We start from the raw sequence: 24,670 nt of genomic DNA, 5'->3' as shown, positions 1-24,670 counted from the left end.
AACTGAAGCTTTCAGGTCTCCCATATTCAATTCCCTTTCCCCCCAGCATACAGAGGCTTGTGCAGGGGTGAGGATCTCTTCCTCTTTTTGTAAATTCAGTTCCCAAGGCAGAGTTTAGTTTAAACTAACCAAACAAAATTTTCATCTGTTTCTATCTTGTAAGGGCAAAATAAGCACAAACATCCCTAAGCAACTGGGAAAGGATCATCTATAAAGAATAGAACATCTTTGTTTTTAAGCCAATTAGGATTATTGGTTCTATTTCTAGTCCTCCCTTTTAGAGGAGACCTTGACAGCCTCACAGACAGCTTTTTGGCTTAGTAGTTTTGACTTTAGATTAAGTTTGATAGTACTTAATAGTCATACCATTGAATTGTATCTTTGTCCAGGGAATTTCTTTCTGGGCTTCCTTTAAGCAAGAGAATCTAAAAAGACTTGTACTTTTCTACCTGTGTATGAAACTTTACCTGCAAGCATTTTACAGTGATCACAGTTATGTTGAAGTTACAAGCACAGATTTTACAGTACCTGGTAATAAAAACTACAGACATATTTTTTTAAACCCCAGGTTTATAAGGGGTATGTTGGCTCCTAAATTAATATTTAAGTGCCTAAATGAGAGTCCTGATTTTCAGAAGAGCTTGAAAACCCACAGTCTTTTAAAAATTGTTTAGTTCTGTAAATGATGACGGAAGAAATCCCCCTCTCTTCCACTTGCTTGGGACAAAACCGGTGACTCCTGTATCTCCTGGGTTTCTTCTTAGTACTGGCTGGTCGTTCAGGTGACCTGGCCAGATAAAATTCATAGTGGGAGGGGAGGGCTTTCCTCTTCCTCCTGCGGGCATTTTGAAAAGCCACAAGCAACATCCAGGTGCAGCCTGGATGATTCTCTGTAAGTAAAGACTGAAACTAGCCAGAAGTCTAGAAATAAGTATAGGTAGGCATGTCTTAAAAGGATCATTGCATCCAATATCTGCAAAGGCTCAATTTACTTTGTTTGCTCAAAAGGTATTCTAACTTCCTTGTTCTAGCCCCACCCCCCACTCCCACTCTGATCAATAAAGGTATCGGGTTAGAGTGTGCCTGGCTGTGGATTACTGGGGAGAGGCAGGCCTTTTGCTTCGCCAGCAAAGTTGGGCTTGGCTTTTTATCTTTCTCCAGTACCTGAGGCTATTTTGGGATGCTTTGGGCTGATAGAAGCACCCCAAAGTATTACTGTGGGCAAAGCACCCTCAAGGCTTGCTGGGTCTTGTGTGCCCTGGGCACACAAGCCCTACCAGAGACCAGAGCCCTACCAGAGACCAGTGCCTGGGTGGTGGCATTGTTACCCCAGGTCTGCAGATGTTCTCCAGGAAGAGGGGCTGTAGGCTCCCCAGGGGAGACTCCCAAAGCATAGTTTTGGGCCTGGCACAGTGAGGCAGGTGGCTCTACATAGTAGCATCCCACACTGTGCTGCCACAACAACCATCTTTGGAAATTAGGTTACTTTTTATTAAGGTGGCTTATTTAATTTGAAAAAAGGTTTAGCTGCCTTGCTAGGAAGATACCTGCTGAGAATCTATGAAAACCAGATCCTGAGAGCTGGATGGTGTTTTACAATGGTGCACGACATAACAGGTTTTATGAATCCATCCCCAAATTTTCAATGGTATGTGCTTTCCAAAATTCATCTTGTACAATCCTGTTAGATTTATCTGTATATTTTCTCCTTAAATTATATTTATTACGGAATGAATATGCTCAGTTTATTAGGACTTAGTATATTATCTTGATAAAAAATTAATGCTTTTCAGAAGAGCTTGAAAACCCACTATCTTTTTCTATTAAAAAGTAATGCCATATGTTTTCATAGCATATGAAGACAAATCAAACTGTTTATATCAACAAGTTATGAATGTGAATGTTTACTGGTTCTCAAAGTGTTGGAACACATTCTGCTGATTTTTGTCTAACTTCTGCATGTTGTATGTGTGTTTCCATCTCTGTACTATGTGTATGTTTTATCTGGAGCTCAGTTCATGTGTCTACATGTTATTTTCTTGGCACACTAGCTAGATCTGATGTCCAACTCCATGGAGAGGTTCTGATACTTTTTAATTAACTAATTCTTCTTGACATGCATCCCCTCCTTTAAAATGTTTTTCAAAGATCTCCAGGTTTTATTTTGATAATAATTGGAGAAAGACACGTTAATTATGAATTAAGTCAATAGAGATTCACATTCATCACCCTTCACTCTTGCTTCTTCAGGGTTTTGATAGGGAATCAATGGAATCTAATTATGTAGAAGAAACTACAGTTTCAGAGCTATGGCTTTCTTATATAAACTGAAGGTGAACATTGAGTTCTTTGAGGCAGTAGTTTTTATTCTTCTCAGAATGTTTGTGCTTCAGTACTCATATATACTTACTGCTTGAAGTACCATGGTTAATTCTAAGCAGACTTCTGTGTTTCTCCCTGTGATTCTTTAATTGGGCACTTAATGACATTTTAGAAAGACTTAAACGTAAAATGTTTATTGCTTTTTAAATATTTCGTATTTCTATTAAACTTCAAAACTTGTCTTCATTTCTTAGAATCGCCCGATGCCGATATTGCCATGGAGATAGCCACATCAGAACAGCATGTTTCTGAAGCAGTGTATGATTGTGTTATTTGTGGACAGAGTGGCCCTTCTACTGAAGATCGACCTACAGGGCTAGTTGTGCTATTACAAGCATCTTCTGGTATGATAAAAGGGATTTTGGGAACAACTAATGTTTTTAGAGTGCTTATCTACTATTGCTTGGCTAATATACTTTAGGGCTATACAAAATCTCGGCCGGTGTTTTGAGTCAAAACTGTTTTGATGCATTTTGAGCTCGAAACAACAAAATTGAAATGAAACAAAAGCCTTCTAAACAGCTTTAAAATGAAACAAGGGCACTCAAAACGTTTCAAAAGTTTCAAAACGTTTTGAGCTTCAAAGTCGGGCTTGGCTTTAGCACTGGTCCCAGCTGGCAGCAGCAGCCTCCTGTCATCCTGTGCTGATCCAGGGGTTGTGCCTCCCGGGAGGATTCTGGCACAGCCCCCAGCCCTCAAGGGGAGTGCAGGCCTCCAGATCTGCGTGTTGGATGACAGTACTGCCGGCTGAAGCTAGCGGCAGCACCAGTCTTCCTGGCACAGGGTGTGGGCTGTGCCCAGCACTGGTCCCAGGCAGCAGGAGCAGCCTCCTGTCATCCAGCAGGCAGATCCAGGGGCCCACACCTCTGGAGGGCTACAGGGCTGCGCTGAACTCCTCCCGGGGGTGTGGCCCCTGATCTGTCTGATGGATGACAGGAGGCTGCTCTTGCCTCCTGGGACCCATACTGGATGCAACCTGCACTCAGGGCTGGGGAGGTTGGTGCTGCCACTGGCCCCAGCCAGCAGCAGCAGCCTCCTGTCATCTGGCAGGCAGATTGGGGGCCTACCCACACCACCGGGAGGGCTGCAGAGGCTGTGCCAGACTCTTCCTGGGGGCTCAGGCCCCTGATCTGCCTTCCGGATCACAGGAGTCTGCTCCTGCAGCCTGGGGCCAATGGCAACACCAATCTTCCTGGTGCTGTGTGCCGGCTGTGCCTAGTGCCAGTCCCAGGTGGCGGCAGCAGCCTCTTGTCATCCAGCCGGCAGATCAGGGGCCACATCCCTAGGAGGAGCCTGGCACAGCCCTCCCAGAGGTGTGGGCCCCCAGATCTACCTGCCAGATAACAGGAGGCAGCTGCTGCCAGCAAGTGACAGTTTTGCTTGTTGGCACCTTGAGGTGCAGTTTCCCAGAAATCTCTGCACCTGTCTCCTTGAAACTTGGCAGGCTTCATGCCCTCAGAAGGGGCTACCGACCTGCAAGTTTAATCCGAATCAGGCTAGAAATAACAAAGGCAGTTTCATGATCCCCATTATACCCTATGGGCAAAACGTTGAAACAGTTTCGACAAAACGAAATGGAACAATGATTTCAAAACAATACGAAACTCGAAACGAAACACTGTTCCTTTGAAATGTTGAAGCGGAAGTCGAAGTGGAAAGGTGCTCTTTCGCACAATGTACTTGGAGCTAGAGCCAGAGAATGTGAGAAGTGTGCATTTACCTAGATGGTACTCTGTTAGGTAGATCTGCAGGCTTAAGAAGCTAAATACTTGGTAATTTCTATGAGGTTGCAGATTGAGGTTAGTTTGTTTGTGTTTGTGGCAGGGCACCTTTGGTGGCTGCTACTTTAAAGCTGAGATTAGGCAGCCGGCAGATGTGGGCCAGCTCTGATGAGGTGGCCATGTTAGATCTAGGCCCACAGGGCTGAGCCAGCAGTCAGTTGCAAGCAGCCAGGGAGCAACAACACCAGGCTAAGCTGCTGCTTATAACACCTTGGAGGTAAGCATTGGCAACGCATAGGGGGGTGCATACCGATACATGTGTACCCCCAGCGAAAAGCGCTTTCATCACTGATGATGGCACCTGCAGGTGGTCGCTGCTTGCCCCCGGCCCCTCACTGCTGACACCGCTGGCAGTGTCTGTGGGTGGTCCCTGATCGCCGCTGGCTGCCGCCAATGCTTCTGGTGGTGTCTGCGGGTTGTTGCCAACTGCTGGTCAGTGCTGTCCCTACCCCTGACATTGCTGACTGCCACGGCTGTCTGTGGGATCTCCCTGCTTGGCCTGCTGCCAGAACTGCTGTGGCTGCCTGTGGGAGCTCCCTGCTCACTGCTGCCAACACCGCTGCCACTGCCTGTGGGCTGTTGCTGTGTACCCCCCAGCCTCTGGGGGCATGTGGCATTCATAGAGGTAAGAGAGGAACTATAGGGATGGCAGGAGGTTCCTAGGGGCCCAGTGAGGCCCCAAGCCCTGAGAAGGCTTTGGGCCTAAAGAGAACAAGGCCCAGCCTGGAAAGAGGCTTATTGTTTGTGGGCCTACACAGGGGCTAGGCAAGCCCATGATTTAGAACAGGCAAGGGTGAGGCCTGCAGCTCAGCAGAGTTCAGCTGAGAGTAGAGCCAGGTTATTAAGATCTCAGAAGCTCTAAGCAAGCCTAGAGTGAGAGGGTTGTAGGGTGGAGCCCAGAAGGGGATCGCTGCTGCCTAAGGAGGTCAGCTGCTGCAGTGTTGGGTTCAGAACACCCTGACTGGGCAGTGCAACAGGGCCAGGGCCGGAAGGCTAAAGGGCAATAACGCCCAATGTGAGGGGTAGGCCTGAGCCATGACGAGCTGTCTGGTACCCCGGCTGGCCTGGAGGTGGGGCCAGGGCCTAAGGAGGCTGTAGGTCCTCTCTATGGGGGACGGGGACATCACTGTTTAGGGGAAGAAAGGCTCAGCGAGACAGCAGGCTAGATTGAAGGAGGCTGAAACTGAGTGAGAGGCAGCCAGCAGCAGCCCAGGAATAACAAGTAACCCAGTAGGGAGGAGACCAGGGCAGGTAGGCCTGCTTGGTCCTGAGTAAGACTGAAAACTGTGCCCTGCTGGGGAAGGGTGGTTTGGTGGGCCTGGCTGTGGCAGGAAAGTCCCCCAGAAATGCCAGGCATTTGCAAATAAAGGTCCCTTCTACTGAATCTGTCATTACAGGAAAGAGGGCACAGTTACCTCCCTGATGAAAGGCAAGTTAGGGGCACCTTAAAGCCCTACCTAGCCCCCACATCCTGGTGGGTTACCCAGATCTAGGGGCAAGCACAGGGGCCAGGCACATCTACAGACACCTGAGCCCCATGGGCTGCAAGAGCCCGGAGGCCCCAGTGAGCAGGCAGAAGATGTGAGGTGGCCCACACAGAGTAGGGTGCACACTGGTGGCCTGTTGGACTGTGCGTCAAGGGTGTATTGAGTAGGGCTATAGTGGCAGCCTGAAGGGCAGCACACGGACCAAACCCTACAAACGTAATAACATGAGTGAAGGCCTTAGTGAGAGGGTGTAGCTGTGAGCCCCTAGCAAGAGGGCATAAGTTGAGACCTCAGGGAGGAGGCAGTTAGGCCAAGGTTAGTCTGTGGATGCCTGAGGATGCAATAGGGCCAGAGGCCAAGACCCCAGTAAGTCCTTAGGCATGGTAAGACCAAGTGTCAGGTCCGACGGAGACCCTGATAAGTCCTCAGATGTGGTGAGGCCGAGTTTGGGTCAGAAGTTAAGAACTTTGAGTAGCTGAATACACGGTGTGGCCCAGCGAGGGGCTAGAGGCAAAGTCATCCCAGTGTGAGGCACAAGGCCGGTACCACATAGATTTGGGAAGCTCAAGCAACTCGAAAGGCTGCGTGGAGACTGGCCAGTATGAAAGTAGTTAAGCCTGATGACCCAAGGGTCCTGAGCTGGGCAGGTTGAGAGTGGCTCAATGAGGAGCAGCATGCAAGAGGCCTGGTGAGAGAGGTCAGAGTGGAAGAGGCCCCAGTGAGAGAATGTGTCCCTGAAAGGGGCAGTGCGAGAGAGGCTCAACAGTGGACTGAGTTTGGCTCAGCCTTAAGCTGGAGCTGTGAGAACAATTTGGATACTATCTGCCAGGCATGGGATGCGATAAGGGGAAGTCAGGGTTGTATACAGCACCCCCTGGCATCAGGGCAGTAAAATGGGCAGTATCCCGCATTTTACATCAATTTATGGAACAGCAAGTTGTCGCAGGTGAGACTGGGTGGACTGCCCTACCTAGACAGGTGATCAGGCTGATGGGAGACCTGGCCCCAAGCTTACCCTCTGCCATAGTGTTGCCCATTTAAGTCGCTCTTAAAAAATGCAAGAGGGAAACCTCACAATGTAAACCTAGAACCTAGGTATCAAGAAAGAAAGCAAAAACAAACAAACAAACACACCAAAAACAAAAGCAGGGGGAGGAATATCTAACACTGTGTATTCATTCATTTAATCAGATACTACTTTTAGCACATGGTTTCTTTAATAGTCTTATCTACCATTTCTAATACCAGCAGAAACAAAGCTCTTTTTTATGATGCACATGGTGATAAACCAGAATTTCTTTTGGCAGCTTTTTATTTTTTCTCAGTTCGCTGGCATATTATTGTCCGTTTTATTCCTTCTTACCTCCTTTCTCTGTAGTCTTGGGGCAATGCCGCAACAGCACTGAGCCAAAGAAACTGCCAACCACTGAAGAGGAGCAAATATACCCTTGGGACACATGTGCAACAGTACACGATGTGAGACTTACAACATTACAGCGGTACTTTAAAGATGTAAGTATTGAGAAGACGCAGTGCCACCCCGTTTCAGTGCTGTGTGAAAACATTAGTTGAATTAGTATTCGCTAAGTTGTTTAATCATTACATTTGCTGTATATAGAACTTTTGTTAATTCTGAATGTTGGCAAAACAATTGTTAGTGTTGAAATAAAAATGGTGGGAAGTATTTTAATTTAGTTAAGTACCTTGTTTTTTAATTGAATACCTAATTCATCCGTATCCAACGTATTCTGCATAAGCAAATGAAACCCTACAGAATGAAATTTTCACAAAATATCCTGCAGTTTTTTGCTGAAATAATAGTTACCTATATGGGCAAGTGACTAATGCTAAATTCTGATGTATTAGAGATCTAGTTCTCTTTACAGAGCTAGTAGAAATTACTTCGTTCAATGTCTTGGATCTTACTGCAAAAGAAAGGAATACTAGTCCCGTTTAGGACAGGGATTTTCTGCAAGGCTAACAAGAATACACAAGAAATGTTGTCAATGGCCAGTATAAGAAGAGACTTGAACTCAGGGCCCTCTGATGCCATCTTACTGCACTTTCCCCTATACAAGTGGGTAATAATGGGTGAGAGGTTCCTTTTTCTCTTGATCTTTGCTCTGCATTTTATATGTAACAGCTGGACTCCTCTTTAATTCTCCCAGCAGCCCAGTGCACATTCCCAAATACCAAAAACAAAGTCTAAGAACTTTTTTAGTTGTTAACATTTGTAGCTGTTTTTTGTCACTGAACTCAACAGGTCTAGCCCAATAATAACCTTCTGTGTAGATACTCCTTACATTATGTATGTAGGAAACAAAATTGTTAAATAAATATACAAATAAAAATATTAAAAATAAATCTCGGTGGGAATGGAAGGTAGACTTTGGACCTGCTGGACCAGATAATACCAAATTAGCTCCATGGACCATACCCTTAGGTCTCAGCTGGCATAGCAGTATCCAGGCTGGTCCAAGCCTGTGTACAAACATTTAGATAGTCTTGGAGAATTCTCCTAGGTTTGTTCTCATGGTAGAAAAACTTAACCAGAGCCACATGTACAGACATTTCAATCCTGAGTCTTTGAAGAGTCAAGAGCCTGCAGTGCTGACACCGCAGTCAGGGGGTGGCCCTGTATACACATCTCAGTATGTTTTTTAGGCTCCCTTATTCTGCCTGGCAACAGATGACAGCAGTGACTAGTGCAGCCCTGATTGGCTAACCCAAGCAGCCCGTGGTCTACCTGTGTTGTCAGCATGTATAGGCATTCACTCTCCATAGAGAAACTCAGGTTGTGCCCAGGTTATTTTTCTCCTGGAGTGGCCATTTTTACTTTGCGAGAAAAAGCCGGAGTATCTGTAAATTCATGGTTTCTCCTAAGAGAGCAGTAGCTCTCCCAGCGAAACCACAAATGTACAGATACTCAAAATTTAAACAGAAAACCTGCTTCTGTCTTAACTCTAGTACCATTGGTGGCTACCCTTTAATCTATTGGTAGCACACACTTCTTAAATAAGACATTGAAATCAACCAATTGGTGGCAGCTTGTTTTTTTTAATATATATGAGAAGGACAATCTGCTATAATTTATTATTGGTTTTGCTGTACATGTTTAAATTTGGTGAATTTTCAAAGGGAAAAAAATCTCTCTTCCCTGACTGAGTGCAAATGCACAAATGTTAGCACTGAAAGGTATTACTTGAAGAAAAATAAATAATTTTAAGTTTTTTAATCTGTCAAGAAATCTTTTCTGTTTAAATAGGTTTTCATAGTCAAATATTAATTTGTAGTTTTCAATTTTGTTGTTACTGAGTTAGCACCATATCATTTAGACATGTCACCTTTCATTGTAGGAAGTTATGCTAACATCCATTTACTGTTTTATATAACGCAGCATGGACACTTGTAGGGCACTCACTTTGAGCTGTTGCCATTAACATAGTGAAAAGTTTGGCAGATATGTACTTTGTTAATGTTACTGCTCCTGGCTTTGCTTGTACTTCAAATTGTCAGTGAACAGTTACTTTTTATTTAAGTGTTTGTTAAAGAAACTGTACTCTAGGTGCTCAGTAACTGTGTACTTTTTTCGCGACACACATCTCAGGGGATTTAATGAAAAACTATTTTCTTCAAAAACCCCTTGATCTTACTGACATGTACGTCGTGATAAATTAAATCCTGTAACCCTGTCTGTGAAGCTGCATTGAGTGTTTTAAAAAAATTCTAGAAGATACTACAATGACTCAGAGACTTAATGCTTTCTGCTTTGAAAAACTTCTCTTCTAATTCAGGCACTAGTTGGATTAGTTGTTTCTGCTTTTAAGTTTCTAGATCACTACTGTGCTAAAAATGTCTCTGCATGAAAGAACTAATCCTTAAATTTGTTACTGGCATAAAAAGAGAAACATCTGTTAGTGTCTTGAATGACTTGTTCAGCTGAGCTAAGCAAAAAGAAATCATTTTGTTGATCAGCTGTGCCCTCAGCAGTGGTGTCTTTCCCCTAATGACAGATACAGTAGAAGATTTCAGGAGATAGAAAGATATTACTTAAGTTGTAAAAATTGTCAGAAGTTATAAAATAGGACTCGTGTTCTATGTTTATTTTCTGTGAGCAGAAATTTCACAAGAGATTGCACAACAGAAGGTTTTTTTTTTCTTTGTTTTACCTTTTCATTTGAAATTTTTATGCATTTATATCTTATAATCGTGGAATCATAGAGGAGGAAGAAACCTCACAGGTTCCACCCCCCTGCATAGATGCTGGGTTTGTTATTCGTAAACCATCCTAAACAAATGACTATACAACTTCTTTTTGAAGCCTCCAGTGAAGGAGATTTGTTATTGGTCAGGAAATAGTTCCTGCCCCCTGAACATTACATCACAATGGTTCAGTTATTTTAGGCTTCAAAAGAGCTGGAGGGAGGACCCAAGGCTGTAATGCCTTAATAGTTGTAATTTTGAGATTTGGCAGTTGGGTAGTCTGTAGTTCACTTATTTAAGCAACAGGCCATAACTTGATTAGCTTAATACTATGTAGGAATCTAATAAACTTGCCCAGCTCACATACCAGATATATGACCCTGGGCCCATTGCAGGTTCACAAGGTTCTACAATAGATCTTGCAAGGTGTATAGAACCTTATTGTACCCCCAGTATGTAGCTTGCTTCTGAATGCTTTAAATCTGCACCCTGCTGAGTTAGGATAGAAAGGAACCTTTATTGCAAAGACTTCAATCTTTCCCTTACAGTGCAAGATTCACTAGCTAAAATCCCAGGTCTCATTTACTTCTGAGGGATGGTCATCCTGTTTTATCTTTGATCTGCACTGGCCCCAGTATGCAAGAACAACATAAGCCATATCTTCTTTTAATACTGTATTCACTTTCACAGCTCCCCAGGAAAGGTAGAAAGCTGACTGAGTTCAGCCCATTTGTCTTAACTAAAAAAATTATTTCTGATTCCGTAAAAAATCACTGATCTGTCAGACCTGCAGCACTGAAAACACAGCTCATCTGCAACTAAGAAGGAGAGTGATGGAGCTGGAAAAGCAAGATGCTTGAGGAACATGGGGAAGCAATGGGGATAGTAAAGCTAGTCTATCATACTCTTCCTCTGTTTGGCTCCTTTCGTCTCCTTTCTAGGGGCATTGTATCCCCATTCTTGCCCCGCCATCAGCAATTTTTGCTGACCTGATGAGACACAGGAGGGGAGGCTTCATCAAGCATGGATTCGCCTCCTGCTCTGATCCTTTTACTTCTCTTCCAAGGGCAGTAGATAACATACTCTCTCTCAGTTCCACCACATCCTCTCCCCACTCCCCCCAGCCACAATGTATATTCACTAAAGAGACAGTCCAACACTGTTTTAGCAGTGCTGCAGACCAGTCTCATCAAACACATGAAATACCAGATTTCTTTGAACAAGGCAAATGTTTTCTGGCACTTGTCCATTGTACAACTTTGCCTAATTCACCATGCAGTTTGTTTGCTGAATCAGAAATATGCTGGAAGAAGAAGCTCTTATGGTTAAGACAATAGGTTGTTCTAGGTCAAAGTTCTGTAAAACTTTACAGGTGTCAAGTTGGAATGAGCAAAATAATGCAAAGTACTAGCTGCTCAAATACAGGAAGAGACAGAGGAGCTATAGTAGCAAAAAACAGGCAACCCAGCATTGTGTTCAGGAATTGACAGTGTAATAAAACTGATTCTTAAGTAGATATACTATATGTATTATTTCTCCTCATAATTTTGTCAGTTTTGGCTCAGTTCCCTAGTGTCTTCCATTGTTGTTGAGTAGCATACATATCCAGTCACCAAACTCTGCTGTTTTAAATGCGGGCAATTGGCATTTACCATGACTATGACTACAGTGTTGCTGAACTGCAAAGTGTTGTCGTTGGGCCCATTTTTCTCTGCATATGCCTGCAGATTTAGTAGCAGGGTGGCAATGGCAGCATTAATTGCTGCTCTCCTGCTGCCAGATTCCTGAATCCATAGGTAGCCCTGCAGGCCAGTTGGTGTGGTCCTGTGTGCTAGATTGTTCTAAAGTGCAGCTGAGGTTGGACCTGTTTATGACTGGATTACATCCGCAAACTGGTCTGGCCCATGGACTAGCCCCATGCCACTCATCCAGTCCACAAGACCAGATAGGTTGAGTACCACTAAATACAAAAAATTACTTGACCTGGGTCAAGGGTTGATTATAAATCTGCACAGCTTAAACTTTTGCATTAATTCATTGTGCCACATTCTCTTTCCATGTATTCAGTATTCCTAACAGTATTTTAAAGCATTTAACAAGATAAATAAGGACCTTTAATTCATTTTTTAAAAACAATGGGATTTTAGCTATATAATTGTAGTCTTTTTATAAATTAAACAATTTCACCTGTGTTCAAAACCTTATGATGCAATTACATTACTAACTCTGAATTAAATATAGTAGGCCAGTTCCTCATTGTCTTGTATGAAGAAAGGAAATGTGCACTTCTACAGCAGAATGCGTTATATCATCATTGGCAATCCCTCAGTTTAAAGATGATCTCTACCACAGCTCATTGATAGGTCTTGAGATTACTTAAGAGGCCAATCCTTAAGCCACAGATCCATTTGCAGAAGTTGCAGGTCTTTCTGCAGAGTAGGCTGCAGCCTGGGATTCCTCTCCTTTTTTTCCTCTGTGCTCTCTTCTCTGCTTTGAGGGCAAGACACTTTACCTTAAATCTGTATAATACAGCAAACACATGCTATTCTTTAAGTAAAGGTTACTGTAATGTCGAAGTAATATGTAGTGTAGGTGTAGAGGAGAGGTGTACAAGATAAGGTACAGAAATCAAATTGGAAAAACCACATTGTGGTTACCTGCAGTATTATTGTGAAAGCTCCAGTGCAATAAAATGTTCATGTAGCTGCATTATTTTATTGTTTTTTAATTTTATCACTATCTTGGAGGCATGACATTTTCAGTATTATAAATTTAATAAGAGATTACAGTTGGTTTTCATTAACAAGTAAAGTGTAATAACTCTATAGAGGAAATATTACCTTAACTGAAAGCCCTATAATAGCAGAAGAAATATTTGATATTGTAGTGTATGTATGTGTAGGTTTAGTTGGAAACATGTGAATATCTTACTAACTTCATGTATGTATATACTGTTTATTTTTTCTAGAGTTCCTGTTTGCAAGCAGTGTCAATAGGCTGGGAAGGAGGTGTTTATGTGCAAACTTGTGGTCATACGTTACACATAGATTGTCATAAGTCTTACATGGAATCATTAAGAGTGAGTTAATTTCCACTTCTATAAAACACCTGTAATTGTTGGGCCTGATATTCATTAAGATCAATGCGGAAATTCCACTTACTTTCAGTGGAAATAAGTTTGACTTATTTATTTTCATTGATGGTGGGACTTTCCTTATCATATGTCTAGAATCATAGTTTCTTAGATTTTTTAATTATATCTTAACATTATTATTAACATAATTTTGTTTGTACTTGACTATACTGACCTATCAAAACATCCTTGACATTTCAGTAAATTAAATCACCTTGTTTAAAGATTTTGACATTATGATTTTTCTTTAACTTGCATATCCTATATGTAGGGACCTACTAAATTCACAATTTCATGGATTCCATGAAATCCAGCAATGCCCACAAAATCCACAGGAAAAAAACATCTTATGGAAAAGAAAATGCTGGCTCCTCAGCATGCTGTGGGAGCTTGGTGGGGTGGTGAAGTGAGGAGAGAATCTCCTTGCTCAAGGGGCTACAGACAAGATGGCTGCTTCCCCTGCCCCTTGCTGATGATTGGCTGCCAGAGCTGCCTGTCATGTGGCCCTGCCACTCTCAAATAAGCAGTGAGGGGCAGGGCTGCATGACAGACAGCCCTTGCAGTCAGTCAGTGGCAAGGGACGGGGCCATATGACAGGCAGCCCCCGCAGCCATTCAGCGCTTGAGGGGGTGTGAGAGGGCATGCTCTGCCACCAAAAGGCTACCTGGGCCTACATTCTGCTTGTGAAATTGGAGCAGCCCCCACAGATTAGGCAGGTCCCGAGCTATATGTCCAGTAACTTTTGTTAGAAGAGTCTTACAACTTGTTTTCAAAATGTACTCAATGCTTATGAACTCATGAAATCACAGGATGGTAAGGGAATAGTTTAAGTTTTTAATACTTTTGCAGAGCAGCTGCAATCCCTAAAAAATAATAATAATAATTCATTTTTCTTTTGTTTATAGCAGGGGTCAGTAGTCTTTTGCCCATGTGAAACAGAGCTTGTGACCCAGCCATGGCTACAAGCGATAAGTCTCTGCATCTGCCCACCCTCTGAGTGCCCAGCTGCCTACGCTCAGCCTCTCTGCAGAAACTCGGCCCCTCTTCAACAAGGGAAGCACAGTTGCAGCTCTGATGCAAGATGCTGCAGAGAGGATGGGTGGCATGGCAGAGCTCTGTGCCATTGATCCCCTTTCTGGATCAGATTTCTTCACAGGCCGGATTCGGCCTGTGGGCCATAGTTTTTTGAGCCCCGGTCTATAGTAGCCTATAACCTAGTTTACAGGTTATTGATGATAAAGTCTTTGCATGGTTTACATTATTAGGGGCTTTTAATATATGCTAATATAACCGAATTGGGTGGTTTCCCGGTTTCATAAAAATTCAAGGACTTGTCTCTATTCAAACAAAAAAGCCAAAGTCTACCTCCAAATACATGCATATTTTTATATAAATGTATACAAAAACAGAGCTTGAATAGTCTTTCTTGTGTAAATTACATTTTAATTCTGCTAGGAGAATAGGGGATGTGCAAATTCATGTAATTTAGTGTAGCATATTTAACAAATATTGAGAAATTGTTTGAAAAAATATGTCTTTACATGGGTTAAAGAGATGGGCTGCTACTTTCCTGGGAACACTTGGCCTCTGTAGTACTCTTAGGCTCTACATTCAAGAAGCAAATACAACCTTTATTTTTTAACAACTCTGTTATATGGCCAGTAAGTCCATCCATCATATTTTAAGCTGTCTTTTTTATTTTATTACATTTTAAAATATAATAAAAGAAAAGAGTGATGTAGAACCGAGTAAATGATTGTTTTCCATGACATTTAAAACTACATTGTTTCTAATTCTGTTTTGTTTTAAGTAGAAAGTTTTTCTAATTTCCTCTTGACTAGGTTTTGTTGTTCTATTTGTGCCAAACTAAAAACTGTAAATGGTGCTTCGTAGCTAGCAGCAGCACCATTTGTTCAGTAAAATTCGCCCAGTTTGAAGGAACCTGAAGGACTAGATGTTCTTCATTTGGTCTCCAGGGGGTTTGTTATCTTTGTCCCTTGACTTCAAAGATAATTTAAGGGATAGTCTTGTCATTTTGATAAGTGAAATCAAGTTTTTTTGTGGTTAATCCTCATCTATGGCATTCCATAAAGATCATGTTTTCTTCATTATTACCACAAACTCCTTTTTGTGTTGATTTCTGACTTCCATTCCAAACAGACCATTACCTTTCCAGTGTTCTTTCTGGCATCATGCAACTCCTGATAAAAAACAAACTTTACATAATTATTAAATAGGCAGTCACTATTTGGATTGGAACTAAATATTTCCATAACCATTGTGGCTATTTCTAACATTCTTCACCCAAAGATTATTCAAAGAGATAAAAGTTTTATATTTAAACTTGTTAGAAAAGTTAGAGATCCAGGTCCAGATAGTTATAAAACTAATTCTGTCAACTTGGCCCAAACTACCTCAGTACCAGGACTGAATGTCTGATTATAGATAATTCAGCACACTTCTCACAGTGCAGATCTCCATGAGTATGAAATTGCTGAGGCAATTCATGAAGGTAAAAAGAGGAGGTTACTTACTGCTTCAGTCTACTAAGATTCTTTGCAGTATTGGAAATGTGCAGTTCCTTCTGGCAAATGGCTTTAGATATCTTAAAGTATTTGGGGGAAATACACTTTAGAAACTTAACCATTACTAACAAGTGAATCTGACTTTTGCTAATGGCAAATAGCAAAACTAATAACAGATATTCAAAAGGGGGAAATAAAAAACAACTATTAAAAAATCTAAGCCCTAGCTCCTCAACTGCCTGTAGAAGAAAGGTTTCTATCAAACCACTGGGTTGCTTTAAGACCTCACAGTCAAATGTTTCCTTGTTTTGTCTGAAAAAAATATGCATTCAATAGAGTAAGAGTCATCTTCTGGTAGCTTGCTTAGTGGTCAGTGTCCCATCTTGTGTTCTTCAAACTGAGTATGGGATTGTTTTGGACAATAGTAAGTATGTGTGTGAATCCTGGTAATTAGAACTCTTTTACCAAATTAAGAGAATATTCTTATTTTTCTTGTTCTACACTTTTTGGTTTGAGAAATCCTTTTTTATACCTGGTATCTAGTTATGGAATATCAAAAACATAGTTATTGTCTTCAGTAAGTTTATCTGCATATCTGTTTCTTTCAGAATGACCAGGTCCTCCAGGGGTTTTCAGTGGACAAAGGAGAATTTACTTGTCCCCTCTGTAGGCAATTTGCTAACAGTGTCCTGCCTTGTTATCCTGAAAACAATGGTGAAAGAAACATTTGGCAATGTCACAGTAACAAGAATATGCAAGATCTTGTAAAAGAGGTGGAAGAGCTTCAAGAACAGCTGGGAACTTTCCCAGTAAGCATCAGTGTAAGGCAGAAAGATCCTTGTTAATTTGCCTCTAAGCCTTTGAACCTTCTATTTTGTTCTTTTTTTGTGATTTCAAATGTTATATGCTGCAGGATTGCATTTTTCCTCCTGTCCCATGTGGAAAAAGTTAGTTTATCATAAGTTAAATGCTAAAAATATCCTAAACATTTGCAGTTGTTATTATGTCACTTATTAAAAGAAATTATGACCAAAGAGTGATTAATCTTAAGGTGTATTTTTAATATTCATTTTTCTTGTTTATTTAGTATCTTGCAGTCTGGCACTTTACATTGAACTGAATTATACTACGTAAAGCTCACTTGCATTTTTTTTACAATGTAAAACATCAGTTCATTATAACCGGAATCTATTTAAAGTATGTCTATTAAGGACATTTAAGGATATGGATTATTTGTTTTTTCAAAGACGAGTATTTCAAAATATAGTTTTGGTTTTGCTTGGGATTGCATTTTTAAATTTGTTACTTATAGACTCATAGAAAGTTAGGGTTGGAAGGGACCTCAGGAGGTCATCTAGTCTAGCCCCCTGCTCAAAGCAGGACCAGCCCCAAATAGCCAAAGCTATTTGATGAGTGTATTTTATATATTGCAAATACATTTTGCACAAACTGAAATATCTAGAAGTTAGAGATGTACAAAACTCATAATTGATTTGTCCATCTCCCTTCCTATTCAGAATATTACCTTTATCAACTTTTAATAAGCTTTTTTTCACCTGCTTTTGCATATATAGCTTGATAAAATGACAGTGATAAGCTTTGTGACCAAATATTGCATTTCTCTGTATAACAAATGGACTTTTCTGTGCCTTTTTCCCCCATAGTCTGAAACCAATCTAAGCAAGGAAATGGAATCTGTGATGAAAGATATAAAAAACACTACTCAGAAGAAATATACAGACTACAGCAAGACTCCTGGATCACCAGACAATGATTTTCTTTTTATGTATTCTGTAGCTAGGTAGGTGTATTAAGCTTTTCTGACACAGTTTCTTTGCATTTCTCCTAAACAACATTACTAACCCTGGATGCTTAAAGTTGTGAATCAGATTTCCTCCAATCGTGAAATACGCACATACATGTACACACACGTGCACAGAGTTAACTAGCTAAGGCTATATATAGCTGCAGGTGGCAGCTGCATACAACTGCTCCAGCTGTTTGCTGTGGCTTTTATTTTAAAGCAGGGGCAGGCAATAGTTTTGGCTGGAGGTCTGCTTAACGAGGTTTGGTAAGCTTTTAAGGGTCGCGTGGGTAGCCCCACTCCCTGGTTGCCATCTTGGGATGAAGTCTCGCCCCTAACCCCTGACCTTTGCTACCAGAAATCACACCTAGAAATACCTTGCTCCCCAGAAATACTCCTTTTGGGAGGGGTGATTGCTGTTGTGGAACCAAAAAACCCCAAATCATACACTAGAAGTCGAACACCTACTATAACATATTTTAATTTTATTACAAAATATGTTTTTGTCATAAGTTGAGTTTGTCTGCTATATATAAAAATGATTGTATAATAACTCAAAATAAATTCTTAGTCTTACATATTGTGTGTGGGGGGGGTGATTGGGTTTGTGTGTATGTGGTGGGGTATGGGTGTGTGTGTATATATGGTGGGGCTGGGGGGATGTGTAATGTACAGTGGGATGTGGAGGGTGTATGCATCGTGTGTGTGGGGGTGTAACTGTGTGAGGAAACATAGGGTATGTGGGGGGGTTGTGTGGGCAGGGCATGGGTGTGTGGCATTTGTGGGGTGTGAGAGAGGGTGGAGTGGCTATGGGGACCCCCACCACACTCCCCTCATGGCACAGCAGCAGCATGTGGCACTTGGGGTGCTCATGCCCGGTGCAGATGCTGATGCCCAACAGTGCGTGGCTCCAGCTAACGCTGCACATCACAGTGAGGGGTGTAGCCCAAGCAGGCTGACTTTTGCTGGTGCTCCCCACTGTGTATGTGCAGCCCCTGCACTTGCATGCCACCGGGGGAAGCCCTGCTCACTGGAGCCAGCTGCCTTCTCTGCTTTCTCCTGTGGTATGCAAGTGCGGGGCTGCACACATGCATGCAATAGAGGCAGCCCAGCTGGGTTGTGCTCCTAGCCACAATGTGCAGCACTAGCTGGAGCCACGTGCCACTGGGCACAAGTGCTGCTGCTGCCGCTGCTGCCACCTGCAGAGCTGCGTGACATGGGGAGAGTGGCAGAGGTTTCCACACCCTTCCACCCTCCCTCACACCCACACTTCGCCCACCTGAGCTCCGTGCTGCCGCTGTCCCCCTTGGGTGCAGGCTCCACACTAATGCCAGCCCCAGGCTCCACACTCCCACCCACCTGCAGCTCTGCCCCTGCTCCTGTCCCCACCCCCACCACTTCCCTACCTGCTGCCCAGAGCTGGACACTGGGGAATCTGAGCAGGTCCCCTAGCGGCTGTAGCAGTGGCGGTAGCAGCCCCACCCAGAAGCTGCTGCTGCTGCTGGCTGGGCTGGGCCCTTCCGCCTACGTGCATGGGAGTGAGGCACAGTAGGGTATGTTGCGGGGGGTGGTGGAGAGGGGGGCATTTATACATGAGTGCCTCACTCCCACCCTTGTGTTTGGAAGGGCTGAGCAAATTACAATTAGCTGGTGGGTGCTGTGGCCTGAATCAAAATGCCTGGCAGGCCAGATGTGGCCCGCAGGCCTTATTGTGCCCACTGATGTTTTAAAGGCTTCCCCTCTGGTCAGTTTTGTGGTACCATGTATGAGTTTCAAGTGATAAGAGGCAGTGACCTTTTGGAGTAGGAGTTGCAGCAAACAGCTGAGTGACTTGTTATTAATTTAACCCATTGTGAACTAAGCAGGTTCCATATAGGTTTCTTTTTATTTAACTTCAGGTTTTTTAAGCGTTATGGGCACACCGGAGCTTTAGAAAGCTAGTATTCTCATGTACTCACAGTATTCAAGTAACTGAGGCTATAGGAAAAATGCCAGTTATCAAGATCTTTGTAGTAACATTTCAGGAGTTGGCAACAGTTCATAAGCTTTCTAGTCTTGGTTGAGTGAAGCAAACTGTTTAAGTTTGAATTGACTTGTTAAATCCCTCATCTCCTAAATTGCTGTGTGGGACTACAGGAGTATGCCAGTACAGGCATCCCCAGCTTAACTCTCTTAATTGGTTCCTGAAAAAACGAGCGTTAAGCGAAACCAAAAGTATTGGCCAATCCAAGATAGCGAACGCATTTGTTTTTAATGACCCAAGATGACGACTGTGAGCGTTATAAAGAAACACTGAGCGCTAAGTGAAATCAGGGGTCAATTTAAAATGAGCATTACAGCGAAATAGTGCTAAGCAAAACAGGTTAAGCGGGGGTTGCCTGTATTCCTCTTGCATAGCTGAGCCTCCTAGGATGTTATATAATGTTTCCATGGCACTCCTCAGAGCTCTACAAAGAAAGAAGCCCCAACTGCCTACTTCTACTCTGCCAAACCCACACATAGGCTTCAAGCTGGCATGACAGTGCCACCCCCCCGCCCCACACACACACTCTTCCCCGCTTCTTCCTGTTGTCTCTGGCATACTCAAAAGCCTCAGAGATCTCAAGAGTGGCAGTGAGAAGGATATCCTCAGAGTGGCTTCATTGTCCCATACCCAGGTTTGGTGCACATGTAATAGAAATAACTGGGCTGCGTGTACTGTTCCACAGTGCTTTCAGGAGCACAGTGGAAGTGTGAACTAAGCAAAGTTGTCACTTATTCCATCACAGAAGATAAGAGCTGGGTTAGATTCCATTTCAGCAGGGACTTCATTCCAGAGAAGGGGTTCTGTTCACCTCATGAGGTCCTGAATATAACAAAATTGCGTTCAGCTATGACTGTTCACACTTGCCTTACATTATAAGGGCATTGGTGTATTTGCATATATGTGGCACTCCTTGTTAAACTTTGCCTCCTTTGCACTTTGGGTCAAAACACCAGCAAGTTTGAAAGTCTTGCTGCACCACAGGACCTAATAACACTAAATTTGTAGATTTGACTTGTCAGCATTTGGAAAAGGATTAACACTCATGACTTCATCATACAAGACAACTACAAATACACATCTTGGAACTCAGGGCTATTAGACTGGTGATCCTCCCTATCCTGTGATGTTCAGTCTCAGTAGTGCAGATATTAACAAACTCTATGTTGGCTTTACACAAACGATCAAAAGGTCCTTGCCCCAACACCTGCACAGAGACAGTCTAGCTATGGAAATGAAGTTCCTTTCTTGGCATAATCCTAACAGATTTGCACTTCTCAGGTGTCAGCAGCAACCTGGAAGACTCCCTAACAGGCAGTCTGTCATAGATTATGAGTGGTAGCAGTCAAAAGCTATCACTAAATTGATATTTATAAGTTTAACTCCTTGTTTATAATTTTAACTGGCTTGTTTATAATTTTAACTCCTTTGTATAAAAATCTCACAACTTTAAGACTATCAGATAAAAAAATTTAGAAGGGAATTGGACATTTTGTATTTTCATGATCAAATCTACGTTCAGGGTCCAGTGTTTCTCATCTAAGTTAAATACATCCTAAACCAGAACAGTGTTACATTCTTCCACACATTGCTTTTAGAGGCAAATGACATACACATCCATAAATGCTGGGGAGATGTATTACAGCTCCATCCATGAGTGCTCTTTCGTTCATTGGACTTGATCAGTGGATCCAGTGTTTTCGCTGCGTGAGTATTTTAGAATGTTGAATCCATCCACCCATAAACTTTGTGTAAGATGACCTGGAAGTTCTTCTGCAAATAGTATCAATGCTATTCAGTGATTTAGGGCTTAATTCAGTAATCTAGACATGTACAAGAATTTTATCCATATAAGGACTATAAGATTAGAATTTATATTAGAAAATCATAGAAAAAGAGGCCTGGAAGAGACCCAAGAAGTCAGCCCAGTCCATTCTCTTACTCAAGGCAGGATCATCCCTGTCTAAACCATTTCTTTCAAGTGTTTCCCTAATCTGCTCTTAACAACATTAAAAAAATGGAGATTCTGTAACCTCCTCAGGTAAACTGTTCTGGTGCTTAACCCTTCATAGTTAGAAAGTTATCGAACGTAAATTTCCTTTGTTGCAGTTTATAGCTGTGACTACTTGATTACTTGTCCTGTCCTGCAACCAGAGAAAGTAGTATCATTGCTATTCTCTTCATACTACCCTTCATGTATTTGTAGATAGTTACCTGTACCTCCCCCCCGCTTACATAATTCTTCTCCAGACTACATAATTATAATTCTTTCAACCTTTTCTCCAAAGTCATGTTTTTTAGACCTATAGTCATTTTTATTTTTCTCCACTGGACTTTTCCCACTTTTGTCCACAACTTTCTTGAAGTATGGTTCCCCAAACTGGACATAGTATGCCAGGTGGGGCAATTGCTAACAGAATGGAAGAACCACTTCCCTTGATGTCCAAGCAATATTTCTTTTAATGCAACTCAGTGTGCTACTAGCTCTTTTTCTTTTCTTTTTGCAAGAGCAGCAAACTTTTGGATCATATTGTATTGGTGGTCCTCTATAATAGCCAACCATTTTTTCTTTGTTACCGTAGCCTTGTTTGTTATTCTCCAGTTTGTATTTGTGCATGCAGTTTTCTGATCTAAATGCATGATTTTGTGCATTTTAATCTATACTTTATTTTGTAGCTTACTAATGAGAATATTATAGTCAATAGCTTTGCTGAAGTTGAGGTAAATCACATCCATTGCAATTCCTCCATCCACAAAGTTTATCACCTTGTAGAATCTGAAATCTGATTGCTGAATCCATGTTGATTATTCCTGATCATCATGTTATCCTTTAGATGCTCAGAAATAGATGTCTTGATTACATGCACCATTAGTTTTCTGGGCATCAAAGTTAGATTGACTGGTCTGCAGTTTCTGCATCATTCTGTCTTACTGTTGTTGAAGATGGGCACCATATTGACCTTTTTCCAGTGGCCCAGGACCCTTTTTTATCGCATTTGGGGCACCTGTACACAAGATATAAGAGATGTTTTTGTCCTGTGTAGGACAACAGTTCACCTTCTTGCCTGCAGTAGGATTGTTCTTTGTTTTGTTTGATTTTTAAATGTCCAAGAAATGGGGCATCTGCCACTTCACCATGAAATACAAACCAAAACACCTCACTCTGAAGAAGCTTTTCCTGGTATTCAGCATAATGTTTTCTCTCTAATTCCATTCTGTAATTATTTCTGTGGAAGTTGCATTTCCTTCTACCACACAAAAAATTACTCTGCACCTTTCAGATATTAGTAGATTCTTGCTTTCGCACTTATTCTCTTATAGTCTTTCTTACTCAAACTAGGTATAATTAATTCTTCCTAATTTGTTTCTGATGATGCAAAATGCACCTGGCACTATGCAAATGCAGAAGAATTTACAGTCTAAAACACATAAAAAGAGTTGGGGGAAAAGGTAAAGACAACAACTGGCAAATAACTAATAAAGCATCTTAAAAATATTATTAGTTTACCTTTTGTTGAACCTCAACCTTGCTATTCTTAGCTAGTGAATTAATCTTAAACTCTCTTAATCTTCTTGCACTGAACGGCCCTTTTTCATGTTCCCTCAGAGGACAGATTGGGGTACTGTCTACAAAAATACTTGCTTTCTTCAAAGAGCCAACTTGCAGCTTAAGGGAAATTTTGAAGCAGAACTGAGGATTCAGTGAAATAGGCGATGGGTGAATGGCACATTCAGACAATGATTAGTTAATTCTGCTTATTATAACTGTTAATTGAACTGTTGTACCATGGTGCAGGCACTGGCAGCAACCCATTCCTTCTGGCAGCAGCATGTAGGCAGCTTGCTCCTCTCACCACTTTCTTTGTTGCTTACACAGATGCAGATGGATGTAGAAGAGTGCCCTCATGGGAAGATGCTCCAGTTACTGACGAGAGAGCTGGCACCTGCCAGTCATCCCTGTACCCAGGCAGTCATGGGCTCCTGCCTCCCTGTCTGTGTGTGCAGCAGGAGAGGCAGCTCCCTTTTCCACCAACCTCTTACTTTGTGAAGGTGGGAGTTGGCAATCTTTTACTCATCATGGGGCACTCCTTGCAACCTGGCAGGCACCATGGGCTGCCCCATTCCCTGCTACACTCCAGTTCCTGCTCTGTGCAGACAGGGTGATCCCTAGAGTCCCCTCTCCCCACCTGCAGCCTCTCTTGCCATGTCTCCAGGGTGACTGATTCAGGGAGGAGAAGCTGTAGTGTGTGGGGGTAGAGAGCAGTCTTCTGCCTGGAGCCAGAGCAGAGCAGAGCTTGAGCTGGAATTGCATAAAGCCTTCCGCAGGATCCAGCAGCCAAGGGATTATCCTGCTATTAGTAAAATATGGAATATAGAATCTGAGCCAGATCCCATGGCTAGGCTGTAACAGGGTTTCAGTGTGCTGCTGGTAAAATGCTGACCGGATTGATCTAGGAGAACAGATACAGGTATCAGTAAGATACAAATATAAGCCGTTATGATGTAATAGCCTGTTTAATTCAGGGTTAACATTTACAGAGATTTAGGTCACTTGTATTGCTACTGGAGCATGGAGCTCTAATTTGATGTAAGCTCCAGAGTGGCAACTCCTTCCCCTTTTCAAATAGCTGAAAGTTCCATTTGTTTATAGCCTAAATCTATTTCTTTACACTTCTCTGTTTCCCTATCTTCATCCACATTTGCAGGTTTAACACAGTGTTGCAGTGTAGCATTTGCCGTGTGTATGTTAGTTTGATTGTAATACCTCCATGTTATGGTATTCATAATTGTCACTTGTGGCAGAATCTTGTAAAACCGCCTCTGCTGCACTGCTATCTATAGATCTCTGCTTGGACATTTTAGACAAGGCTGTTGTTTGTGCTGTCAGAAATGTCCACACCGACAAAAAGCTTTTCATGTTCTTTCTCCCAGGTCTCTCTCTCACGCACGTGCTGACCTTGTAAAGTGAAGTGAGAGGGAAATTGGTGATGACCTTTCTGACTTCAATCCTTTTTCCCACCACATGTACTCTCTACTTGGTTGCTTGCCCTTCCCAGTCAAGAGTTGTGGAAGAGGGTCAATGCTCATATTGTTGGCTCCCATAGTCTCTTCTGTATCTGTTTGGATGTCTACTTAAAAAATGTTCCTTCCTATTACTGGCACATTTATATACAACAAATAATTTTTTCAGGTTAGTTAGGGCTGACAAGTATTGGTTGAAATAAATCCCTTTCTTAAACTAAATAAAAACAAAGCTGGACCTCACACAGCCTCCCTATCAGAGTTTGTTTTGCAGGGGAGGAGGTTCAGTCCAAGTGAGGCTATACTCCCT

The 24,670-nt window shown here is 42.3% G+C and overlaps 1 protein-coding gene across 5 annotated transcripts in view; it reads left to right on the top strand.

Moving 5' to 3' along the window:
* The window catches only part of UBR3 (ubiquitin protein ligase E3 component n-recognin 3), a 261,968-nt gene that overhangs the window by 169,704 nt on the left and 67,594 nt on the right, over window positions 1-24,670 (top strand). For 3 of the 5 annotated variants that reach the window (XM_090045497.1, XM_090045495.1, XM_090045492.1), the window contains 5 exons: window positions 2,577-2,726; window positions 7,029-7,162; window positions 12,822-12,932; window positions 16,120-16,332; window positions 17,176-17,312. In XM_090045497.1, coding sequence (XP_089901623.1) covers window positions 2,577-2,726; window positions 7,029-7,162; window positions 12,822-12,932; window positions 16,120-16,332; window positions 17,176-17,312 — 745 coding nt within the window. The remainder of the gene's footprint in view (window positions 1-2,576; window positions 2,727-7,028; window positions 7,163-12,821; window positions 12,933-16,119; window positions 16,333-17,175; window positions 17,313-24,670) is intronic. The other 2 variants (XM_090045496.1, XM_090045494.1) reach the window with 1 other exon arrangement.

This window comes from Crocodylus siamensis, chromosome 4 (genome assembly GCF_052110815.1).
Source record: "Crocodylus siamensis isolate JL-2025a chromosome 4, ASM5211081v1, whole genome shotgun sequence".
Classification (NCBI taxonomy): domain Eukaryota; kingdom Metazoa; phylum Chordata; order Crocodylia; family Crocodylidae; genus Crocodylus; species Crocodylus siamensis.
This window is presented reverse-complemented; position numbering and strand designations above follow the sequence as displayed.